The sequence below is a fragment of the Hypanus sabinus genome, chromosome 14 (genome assembly GCF_030144855.1).
Source record: "Hypanus sabinus isolate sHypSab1 chromosome 14, sHypSab1.hap1, whole genome shotgun sequence".
NCBI lineage: Eukaryota > Metazoa > Chordata > Chondrichthyes > Myliobatiformes > Dasyatidae > Hypanus > Hypanus sabinus.
Genome location: NC_082719.1, coordinates 91,355,653 through 91,367,950, shown reverse-complemented (window position 1 = coordinate 91,367,950; position 12,298 = coordinate 91,355,653). Strand labels below are relative to the sequence as shown.

At 42.0% G+C, this 12,298-nt stretch overlaps 1 protein-coding gene across 1 annotated transcript in view; it reads left to right on the top strand.

Moving 5' to 3' along the window:
* Nucleotides 1-12,298, top strand: part of dcaf12 (DDB1 and CUL4 associated factor 12) — an 87,883-nt gene that overhangs the window by 36,802 nt on the left and 38,783 nt on the right. Inside the window, exons 2-3 of the mRNA XM_059989633.1 lie at nt 7,305-7,559; nt 10,915-11,127. Of these exons, the coding sequence (XP_059845616.1) occupies nt 7,305-7,559; nt 10,915-11,127 (468 nt within the window). The remainder of the gene's footprint in view (nt 1-7,304; nt 7,560-10,914; nt 11,128-12,298) is intronic.

The following is a 12,298-nucleotide window of genomic DNA, read 5'->3' as shown; positions in this document are numbered from 1 at the left end:
CAGTAAAGTGTAAGGCCTATTAGGATTGCCAGGAAATGGTCCTCTTCACATCTTAAGACAATTTACTTCAGTTCCAACATAATTCTTTCTTACTCCATGCAAATGTTTCTTCCTCAATTGGAGCATGATATTTCACCACCTCAATCTCTCACTGCTTCTTGTAGCCGCCTTCCATCTTGACCACATTTGTTTCATATTCCCCCTCAATGTCTGCTCGGCTATTTCAATATGTTTTGTTTGGGTAAATCGTTATTCATTTCAGACTTGAAGGAGATGCTTACTAGAAGTGGAACATAGAATAGTTCCTTTCACTTTCCAAAGATGTGCAGGTTAGTATTTAATTGGTCACAGGGATGTAATTGGGTGCCATGGGTTCATTGGGCTAGGAGGGCTTGTTACTCTAAATGAAATGTCAACAAGAGAGTATCAAGGTGCTGGTGAGAAAAGTAAAAGTACAATGTCAGAGAAGGCTGGCTCAAAGCTCATTTAAGAACTTCTTTGGGTATGTAGAATGGGTAAGATTAACAAAAGTTCCCTACAGACCCAGGCTGGTAAAGTTGCATTAAAAATTAAGGACGCTGCATAAAAATCAAATATTTTGTTCCTTTGGTGTATTGAGGGACGCAAAATTACCTGAAATGGTGGGGGTGGGGGGGGGGTGTGTGTAGAGATATATGTATATGTGTATGCATCTACTGTATATCCATCCCTCTGTACATCAAATGAACAAAATATTTGATTTTTGTTCCCGAAACAGACCTTCCAGACACTTCACCTGTGAGTCTGTTGGGGTCATCTATTGTATCCAATGCTCTCAATGTGGTTGCTTGTATATCGGTGAGACCTGGCATAGACTGGCAGACTATTTTGAGCAGCTACACTCCATCTGCCAGAAAAAGCAAGATTTCCCAGGAGCCACCCGTTTTAATTCCATTTCCCATTCCCATTCAGACATGTTACTGTGTAGCCTCCTCTAGTGTCACGATGAAGCCACACTCAGGTTGGAGGAGCAACAGCTTGTGTTCCATCTAGGTGGCCTCCCACTTCATGAAATGAACATCGATTTCTCGAACTTCTGGTACTCTTTCCCCCCCCCCCCCCACCCCTTCTCTATCTCCTTTCCCTCCTCTCACATTATCTCCTTGTCTGCCCATCATCTCTCTCTGGTGCTCCTCCCCTTTCTTCCTCCTTCCATGGCCTTCTGTCATCTCCTAGCAGACTCTCCCCTTTCCAGCCCTGTATCTCTTTCACTAATCAACTTCTCAGTTGTCTACTTCACCCCTTCCCCCTCCCGGTTTCACCTATCACCTTGTGTTTCTCCCCCTACCTTCTGACTGTGACTCCTCATCATTTTTTCTCCAGTCCTGTTGAAGAATCTCAGCCCAAAACTTTGAACATACACTTTTCCATTGATGCTACCTGGCCTGCTGAGTTCTTCTGCCATCTGCCAAGTTATTTTAACTGTTCATTTTGCATCTGTTCATTGCTGGCATATTCTAGTAATGAGAGTCAACTTCGGTTATTGGCTATTACCCTTCATACAAATCTCAATGGTTCTCTGTACTGTCAACCCATCTGTCTAATTTAAAAGTAGACATCTTTACTGACTGTATATGAATATTAACACACAACCTTTATAAAACACCAATCTACCAACTGCCTCTCTAACTTGTGACACAGTGCTACATTCTGTTGCTCTTTTGTTCGGTAGTCTCTTGTGATTTTTTTTTAATATAAACAAATGTGGTCTTTTGAAACAACTTTAATTTTTTTTTGTATTTGTACATGGTCTATCAGTGGCGTCAACAGAGCTTTACCAAGAGGGTTTTCTCACAGGTCGGCAGTGGTTATTCAAAAAGTGAGCTTTGAGAGTGTTAGTCCATTGTACATGGCCTATCAGCGGCTATAACCAGAGCACCAATCGTGAGTTAAATAGCAGGGAAGGTTCAGGCATAAAAGGGAGACACTGCCTAGTGGAGCGGTCATTAACAGAGTGATCTGGGGCAGAGTGCTTGGGCTTTGGCTCATTTGAGCTTTGGCGATAACAGGTCGACGCGAGGTAAGTTACCTGTGAGGAATAGAAACAGGAAGTTCATCTGTGAGGCTTCCCGGATGGCCACATCTGCACCTGGTGCATCGAGCTGCAGCTACTTGGGGACTGGGTTAGGGAACTGGAGATGCAGCTTGACCTTCGTCTGGTCAGGGGAAGTGAGGAGGTGATAGAGAGGAGCTATAGGCAAGTAGTTACACTGGGGGCTTGGGAGACAGATAAGTGGGTAACAGGGGAGGGAAGGGTAGGAGTCAGATACTAGAGAATATCCCTGTGGCTGTTGCCCTTAACAAGTACTGATGGGGGGGGGGAACGGCCTATTGGGGGGGAAACTCAGAAGGGTGGGGAAAGGAAGAAGGCAGCAGTAATAGACGACTCTATAGTTAGGGGGTCAGACAGGTGATTCTGTGGATGCAGGAAAGAAACGCTGATGGAAGTTTGCCTCCTAGTGATGGTCCAGGATATTTCTGATCATGTCCCCGATATCCTGAAGTGGGAAGGAGAACAGCCAGAGGTCGTGGTACATATTGGTACCAACATGGGTAAGAAAAGAGAGGAGGTCCTGAAAACAGACTACAAGGAGTTAGGAAGAAATTTGAGAAGCGGGATCTCAAAGGTAGTAATCTCGGGATTCCTATCTGTGCCACGTGATGTTGAGTATAGGAATAGAGGGAAGTGGAGGAAAAATGTGTGGCTGAGGGTAGGAAGGGATTCAGATTTTTCAGTCATCGGGAGCTCTTGGGGCATATGTGACCTGTATAAAAAGGGTAGGTTGCACTTGAATCCAAGTTGGACCAATATCATGGCAGGGAGGTTTGCTGAAGCTATTGGAGAAAGTTTAAACTCGGATTGCTGGGGGGTAGGAACTGAACTGAAAGGACGGAGGAAGGGGTGGTTGGCTCACATAGAGAAAGCTTGGAGGCAGTGCAAGAGGGAGAATAGGCAGGTGATAGAGATGGGATACGTTCAGATCAATGGTTTGTGATGTGTCTATTTTAATGCAAGAAGCATCATGAACAAAGCAGATGAGCTTAGAGCGTGGATCAGTACTTGGAGCTATAATGATGTGGCCATTACACAGTCTTGAATGGTTCAGGGGCAGGAGTGGTTACTTCAAGTGCCAGGCGTTAGATGTTTCAGAAGGACAGGGAGAGAGGTAAAAGAGTTGAAGGCACGGCACTGCTGATCAGATATGGTGTCATAGCTGCAGAAAAGGAGGAAGTCATGGAGGGACTGTCTACTGAGTCTCTGGGTGGAAGTTAGAAACAGGAAGGGGTCAATAACTACTGGGTATTTTTTTATTGACCACCCAATAGTAATAGGGACATCGAGGAGCAGATAGAGAGATAGATTCTGGAAAAGTGTAATAATAACAGGATTGTCATGGTGGGCAATTCTAATTTCCTAAATATCGACTGGCATCTCCCTAGAGCAAGGGATTTAGATGGGGTGGGGTTTGTTCAGGAAGGTTTCCTGACACAATATATAGATAAGCCTACAAGAGGAGAGGCTGTACTTGATCTGGTATTCGGAAATGAACCTGGTCAGATGTCAGGTCTTTCAGTGGGAGAGCGTTTAGGAGACAGTGATCACAATTCTATCTCCTTTACCATCGCATTGAAGAGGGATAGGAACAGACAAGTTAAGGAGGCGCTTAATTGGAGTAAGGGGAAATATAAAGCTATCAGGCAGGAACTTGGAAGCATAAATTGGGAACAGATGTTCTCGGAAATGTACGGCAGATATGTGGCAAATGTTCAGGATATATTTGTGTGGCGTTCTGCATAGGTATGTTCCTTTGAGACAGGGCAAGGATGATAGGGTACAGGGATCATGGTGTACAAAGACGGTTGAAAACCTAGTCAAGAAGAAAAGAAAAGCTTATGAAGGGTTCAAAAATCTAGGTAATGATAGAGATCTAGAAGATTATAAGGCTAGCAGGAAGGAGATTAAGAATGAAATTAGAAAAGCCAGAAGGGGCCATGAGAAGGCCTTGTTGAGCAGGATTAAGGAAAACCCCAAGGCATTCTCCAAGTATGTGAAGAGCAAGAGGATAATAATAAGTTTACCATCCTGGATACTGTTGGCAGGGACGACCGACCAGGTGTAAATGGCAGGATACTTGGTAGTGTGGAGGAGCAGAGGAATCTGGGGGTACATGTCCACAGATCCCTGAAAGTTGCCTCACAGGTAGATAGGGTAGTTAAGAAAGCTTATGGGGTGTTAACTTTCATAAGTCGAGGGATAGAGTTTAAGAGTCGCGATGTAATGATGCAGCTCTATAAAACTGGTTAGGCCACACTTGGAGTACAGTGTCCAGTTCTGGTTGCCTCACTATAGGATGGATGTGGAAGCATTGGAAAGGGTACAGAGGAGATTTACCAGGATGCTGCCTGGTTTAGAGAGTATGGATGATGATCAGAGATTAAGGAAGCTAGGGCTTTACTCTTTGGAGAGGAGGAGGATGAGAGGAGATATGATAGAGGTGTACAAGATATTAAGAGGAATAGATAGAGTGGATAGCCAGTGTCTCTTCCCCAGGGCACCAGTGCTCAGTACAAGAGGACATGGCTTTAAGGTAAGGGGAGGGAAGTTCAAGGGGGATATTAGAGGAAGGTTTTTCATTCAGAGTGATTGGTGCGTGGAATGCACTGCCTGAGTCAGTGGCTGAGGCAGATACACTAGTGAAGTTTAAGAGACTACTAGACAGGTATATAGAGGAATTTAAGGTGGTGGGTTATATGGGAGGTAGGGTTTGAGGGTTGGCACAACATTGTGGGCCAAACATCCTGTAATGTGCTGTACTATTCTATGTTCTATGTTGTATGTTCTATAAGACATGAGAGAATAGGACCTATCAAGTGGGACAGTGGGAAAGTTTGTATTGAACCGAAGGAGAAAGCAGATGTACTTAAAGTATTAACTAATGGTAATAACTTTGGTATTCACTACAGAAAAGGATTTTGGCTATTGTAGAGATGATTTACAGCAGAAAGCTTGAGATATAGACATTAAGAAAGAGGATGTGCTGGAGCTTTTGAAAGCATCAAGTTGGATAAATCTCTGGGACCGGATGAGATGTACCCCAGGCTACTGTGGGAGACGAGGGAGGAAATTGCTGAGCCTCTGGCAATGATCTTTGCCTCAATGGGGACGGGGTGGGGTTGGTTCCGGAGGATTGGAGGGTGGCAGATGTTGTTTCCTTATTCAGGAAAGCCCAGGAAATTGTAAACCAGTGAGTCTTGCTTCAGTGGTTGGTAAGTTGATAGAAAAGATCCTGAGAGGCAGGATTTACGAACTTTTGGAGAGGCATATCATGATTAGGAATAATCAACATGGCTTTGTTAAGGGCAGGCCCTGCCTTACGAGCCTGATTGAATTTTTTGAGGATGTGACTAAACACATTGATGAAGGAAGAGCAGTAGATGTAGTGTATATGGATTTCAGCAAGGCATTTGATAAGGTAACCCATGTAAGGCTTATTGAAAAAGTAAGGAGGCATGGGATCCAAGGGGACATTGCTTTGTGGATCCAGAATTGGCTTGCCCACAGAAGGCGGGCAGTGATGTGTAGTCGGGTCATATTCTGCATGGATGTCGCTGACCAGTGGGGTGCCTCTGGGATCTGTTCTGGCACCCATACTCTGTGATTTTTTATAAATGACCTGGATAAGGAAGTGGAGGGATGGGTTAGAAAGTTTACTGATGACACAAAGGTTGGAGGTATTGTGGATAGTGTGGAGGGCTGTCATAGGTTACAGCAGGACATTGATAGGATGCAAAACTGGGCTGAGAAGTGGCAGATGGAGTTCAACCCAGGTAAGTGTGAAGTGTTTCATTTTGGTAGGTCAAATATGATGGCAGAATATAGTATTAATGGTAAGACTCTTGGCAATGTGAAGGATCAGAGGGTCTTGGGGTCTGGGTCCATAGGACACTCAAAGCAGCTGTGCAGGTTGACTCTGTGGTTAAGAAGGCATATGGTGAATTGGCCTTCATCAACGGTGGGAATGAGTTTAAGAGACGAGAGGTAATTTTATAGCTACATAGGACCCTGGTCAAATACTGTGCTCAGTTCTGGTCATCTACCTACAGAAAGGTTGTGGAAACTTTAGAAAGGGTGCAGAGGAGATTTACAAGGATGGTGCCTGGATTGGGGAGTGCGCCTTATGAGAATAGGTTGAGTGAACTTGGCCTTTTCTCCTTGAGGGGTGAGGGGTGACCTGAGAGAGGTGTACAAGATGATGAGAGGCATTGATCGTGTGGATAGAGGCTTTTTCCCAGGGTTGAAATGGCTATCATGAGAGAGCACAGTTTTAAGGAGCTTGGAAGTAGGTACAGAGGAGGTGTCAGGGGTAAGTTTTTTACGCAGAGAGTGGTGAGTGTGTGGAATGAGCTGCCAGTGCTGGTGGTGGAGGCAGATATGATAGGGTCTTTTAAGAGATTCCTGGATAGGTACATGGATCTTAGAAAAAAAGAGAGCTAAGGTAATTTCTAAAGTAACTATATGTTCAGCATAGCATTGTGGGCCGAGCGGCCTGTATTGTGCTATAGGTTTTCTAAGTTTCTATATTTGTAATCTTGGACACTGTAGACTGAAAAGGATATGGAGTAAGTAGATTGAGAAACTGATTTGGGGTCTTTGAATAACTGATGAAAGTCAAGCAGGATCACGTTTTTCTGTTAAATGTTGCAGATGTGATGTCACTTAAACAAGTTAAAAATGAGACATTTCTGAGATCTTATAGACACCCTGTAATTTTCATTTAAATGCTGCTCTTAAACATAATTTCAAAGAAATGAAAGCTACTCTGATCATTTCCATTAAGCTAGTATGATTAATTCTTACAATATTTATGCTGATGAAAATCATGGACATGAGTTAATTTTTTTTGTCACTGTTTGCAATCCTGAATGTGAACTGAGGTATAATATTTTGACAGACGTAAGGAGTAAAGAGAGATGTATCGTTGAGCATTATCTTTTTTTGGAAAGTTATCTCTTGTCAAGTACAGGTGGAGTCTGCAGTGCCTTTTGAAGTGAAGCTTAATGTTTTTACTCTATTTAATTATTCAAATTATTTCTAAGGGGGAAAGTATATATTTACCACTACTTTGACGCCTTTTAACAGTAGTGATGACTTTGTTTTCTGTCTGTAGGGAAAAATGTTATCTTTATAAGAAATGCTTATTTTAACCAAAAAAAATTGACTATATCAATAAGTCAGCTAATTTTTTACTCTCTCCTTCCAACAGTGCAGCCAGGATCAAACACTCCGTAAGAAAAAAAAGCTACCACTTGTGAAGAAGTCCTTCGTCTGTTACCTCACAGGTCAACAGATTAAGCTTCGGAATGAGCAGAGCTACCAACGAGCACTGCGTGGTTATGCGGCTCACAGGCTACCTGCCCTTTTGAAGGAGAAAGAGTTCCATTTAGGAACACTGAACAAGGTGTTTGCATCCCAGTGGCTGAACCATCGGCAAGTGGTGTGTGGGACAAAATGCAATACGGTGAGTAGAATATTTTAAAATAACTGTGCTCAAAGCCCTTGTCTGTTAACTTTTTGGAAATGTTTCAATAATTACTTGGGTTATGACTTTAAAATTTGAGATGAAATATTGGAATATATTAAATCCCCTTTTACTTTCAAAAAGATTAACAGTAAATTTGGGTTTTCCTATCAAGTGCACCTTGAACGTGTCTTTCGGTGCTCTAAGTGAAATTTTGTTGTCTAAGTTCTTTAACCAGCTTTGTAAATGTGTAGCATTTTTGAGGATTGAACAGTAAACCCTTCATCACTTTGTTTCAGCTGGCTAGATTTATGAAATGCACTCATTATCTGCTGTGTGGATATACTATAGAATAATACTATGTACTCTAATTGCATTTTATTATGGATTGTAATATTGAATTATTCTGTTAATGTGATTTATCTGTGGTTTGCTTGTTCACCATTCAAAATCTTGTACAATCCTCGTAAATTTTTTAAAAAATGTTTCTTTCACTCATAACTACCCTCATAACATTCATAACTACTATTGGGGTAATTTGAAATGAGGGTTCAAATTAGAAATTAGAATTGGAAAGTAGAGTACTTGTGTCAAACTTAAAGTAGTTGTGGTCAGCATTTTCTAAATAAACAAATATATTTTTTAGTAGTACTTGTTACCCAGGGATGATAGATGACCTCAGAAATCTTTGAGATTATGTAAGAGTTTGTGGTACACACAGAAACATTTCCACCTGGAAGAGACCAGTGCATATGGAAATTGTTTGAATTAGTTGAGACCTAGACTGTAATGTACTTATTTTTGAGTTATTTGAGCTTAATAGTCAATTTGGAAGGAACTAGCAACACACACAAAATGCTGGTGGAACGCAGCAGGCCAGGCAGCATCTATAGGAAGAAGTACAGTCGATGTTTTGGGCCGAGATCCTTTGTCGTCGTCTTCTTCCTATAGACGCTGCCTGGTCTGCTGTGTTCCACCAGCATTTTGTGTGTGTTGCTTGAATTTCCAGATTTCCTCACGTTTGCGTTGGAAGGAACTACTTTACTCAAGGTGATTAGAATATGGAATTGACAGCCATGTTGGAGGTGAAGTGGTGGCCAGTGTTAGTGTTTTCAGGGAAAAGTTAGAAAATTCCTGGGGGATAAGTATAGGTATGGTGATAAGTTTAGATGAAAGGTAGGAGGAAGCTTATGAGGAACATTATTCTCTTTGTGCCCTATGCATGCTTTATAAGATTGGCATCTAAATTGCTTGCCAGCTTTAGTTAAGTCAGTTGGCACTGTATCGGAGTTTGTCCTTTGCTACAGATTTAATGTTAATTTAGTGTATGTGGTGCTAGTGGCATATGGCGATTGTTTTGTGGGCAGCTCAAAACTACTAGATATACTTCTGAGCAGTGATCACTGCAATCTGCAACCTGTAATTTCCTTTTAAGAAATGTACTTTTGAACTGTGAACTAGCAATTTTACAATCTCCTGAAAGATTCAGCAAACTTGACTCTTTGGAATGCAGGCACAACACGTGTGTGATCCTTCTCCCTGTCTTCTTGCTACTACCTTCAGGCAGGAGCTACAGGAGTCTTGGGATCCACATCGCCAGGAGCAGTTCTTGCTCTGTAGTTATTGGGTTCCTGGACTGGCTTCACTCACCTCTGCACTGAGCTGAGTCACTTTCAGGGACTCTGCTGCTCATGTTCTATATTTTTTTTTAATTTTTTAATGATTTGCATGATTTATCCCTTTTTACACATTGAATGTTTGTCACTCTTTGTTACGTGTGTCTTTTTCTATTGTTTCTTGTTTTGTGGCTGCGTGCAAGAAGATGAATTCCAAGGTTGTATATGGTATACATACTTTGATAATAACTTGAGTACCTACAGTCAGTGTTTCAGGCCTTCACCAGGACTCGTGTTGCTTGGATTTGCAGCATTGCAGATTTTTTGTTTTTATTACTTGAATTTAAATTCTCTCTCTATCATCGAGTTCAAGCTGATGTTTCTGGATCAATGATCTTGACTTATTTGAGTAACAAACTCAAAGTATGTAAAAAGTTAACACTTCGTTGAACAATAGCAGCCTGTTTTTTTGAAAGAATCAGCTGATGATCAACAGATGTGCTAAGCTATGCTGAGCCGTTTTTCTTTTTGAAGGTAGCTAGCTAGGGTTTCAGGATGCTTATCTCCTTGTGCGCTCATGCGTAGAGATAGGACCACTCCAGCCTGTTTCTGTATGTTCTGTCCATTATGCCTATTCTGTAATTTGTCTTTCAGGGCTGTCATGTAGTGGATAACTTTGACTACAGACTGTCTTGTGTGGGGGGGTATCTGAACAAATATATCTGTGTTGTAAGGGGAATTGTTAGTCGGTGGGTCGGGCAGGAACAGTCAAGACAGACTGTTCCTGTTTGAGTGACTAACTGAATAAGCCCCAGGTGCTTTGAATAAAGAATTTGTACTTGTATGGTCTCTGAGTGACTTTATCTGGATTTGACTTCCACAAAACCACTATGCTTATCATTACACTGTTGTGCATAAAATTGAGATTTTTCCTAAAGATATTACATGGTCCCTCTTTGCCCCAGTACACATTATGTGCAATCAGGAATGCTCACCAATGTCTCTACTTTCTGAGAAGGCTGGAGTGAACTGGACTATGCAGATCTATACTTGCATTATTCTACAGATGCACAATAGAGAGCATCTTAACAAGCTGTGTCACTGCATGTTACGAAAACTGCACTGCAGCTGGCAGGAATACTCTACAGCAGTTGGTTAAAACTGCCCAATGCATCACCAGCGCCATCCTAGCCGCCATCAAAGACGTATATACAGAAAGGTGTTGGAAAGGAGCCACTACCTACCCTGCTCATGGACTCTTTGTACCACTCCTATTAGGGAGGAAGCTTCGTTTCATCCACACCAAGACCACCAGACTCAAAAAAAGTTACTTTCCACAAGCAGTAAGGCTGATCAACTCCTTCGCCTGCTATGTCACCCCTCCACACCCCCAACCACCACTACTTTATCATTTCCAGTCCGTTACCTTTTGTACACGCGTTTCTGTGTCTAGTATCACTTTATGGGATATGCAATCAATCTATGCATGTAATCAATACTGTGTGTTTATATGCATTGTTGTTTTTATTTCTGTGCTCTATATCTTACTGGGTTATTTTGTGCTGCATCCGGAGTAACAATTATTTCATTCTGTTACAGTTGTGTACGGCAAATAACATTAAACAATCTTGAAAACAAATAAACCTCATTTTATCTAGAACTTTATTCAAATACTTTTTTTAGTAGAACGCAATCCAAATTAAAATGCAGTGTCATAATTTGCGCTGTTATTATTTCAGCTGTTGGTGGTGGATGTTATGACTGGCCAGATAACAAAAATTCCCATGCTGAAGGACCGAGAGCAGCCCAGTGCCATCATGGACCAACAAGGTTGTGGTATTCATGCCATTGAACTGAATCCTTCTCGTACCTTACTAGCAACTGGAGGAGACAACCCAAACAGCATTGCTGTTTATCGACTGCCAACTCTGGATCCTGTTTGTGTGGGAGATGTAAGTTCTATTTCACCAGGGACTTGTGAATGAGGTAGATGAGCATAACAATTAAGACCATAAGAAGCAAGTGCAGAATTAGCCATTTGGCTCATTGAGTCTGCTCCAGCATTCACTCATGGCTGATCCAACTGCTATATCAGACTTGACTTTCTCCCTATCAGATTTCAAGATCAACTCAATCATATTGTGATCACTGGTTCCTAAGAATTGTTTTACCTTAAGCTCCCTAATCACCTCTGGTTCATTACATAACACTCAATGTAATACAGCTAATCTCCTAATCAGTTCAACAAACTGCTCTAAGAAGCCATCTCATAGGCATTCAACAAACTCTCTTGAGATCCATTACCAATCTGATTTTCCCAATTGACGTGCATGATGAAATCTCCCATGACTATCATTACATTGCCCTTTTGACACTCCTTTTCTATATCCCTTTGTAATCTCTGGTTCATATCCTTGCTACTTTTGGGAGGTTTGTGTATAACTGCCATCAGTTTCCTTTACCCTTCTAGTTTCTTAACTCAACCCACAAGGATTCAACATCTTCCGATCCTATGTCACATCTTTCTACTGATTTGATGTCATTCTTTACCAGCAGAGCCATGCCACCCCCCTCTGCCTACCTTCCTAACCCTCGGAAACAGCGTATAACCTTGGACATTCAGCTCCCAACTACAACCACCCTTCAGCCATGATTCAGTGATGGCCACAATATTATACCTGGCAATCTGTAATAGTGCAACAAGGTCACCCACCTTATTTATTATACTACACACATTTAGATACAACATCTTGAGTACCATATTTGTTACCATTTTTGATTCTGCATCCCTAATGCACTGATACTCATCCTGCTGGCTGCAATTTTATCCTATCATCTGCCTGACTGTCTGACTGCAAGCTGTGTTTGCTTTTTCACCATCCGTCCTTTCCTGAGTCCCTTCACTCCAGTTCCCACACCCCTGACAATTTTGTTTAAACCCTCCCCAACAGCTCTAACCAAACCTGCCTGCAGGAATATTGGTCTCCATTGGGTCAGGTGTAACCTGTAACTTATGAACTGCTCCTGTCTCCCCCAGAATAGATCTCAATGAAAGCTGAAGCCCTGCCCTTTGCACCAGCTTCTCAGCCATGTATTGATCTGCCAAATTATCCTGTTTCTACT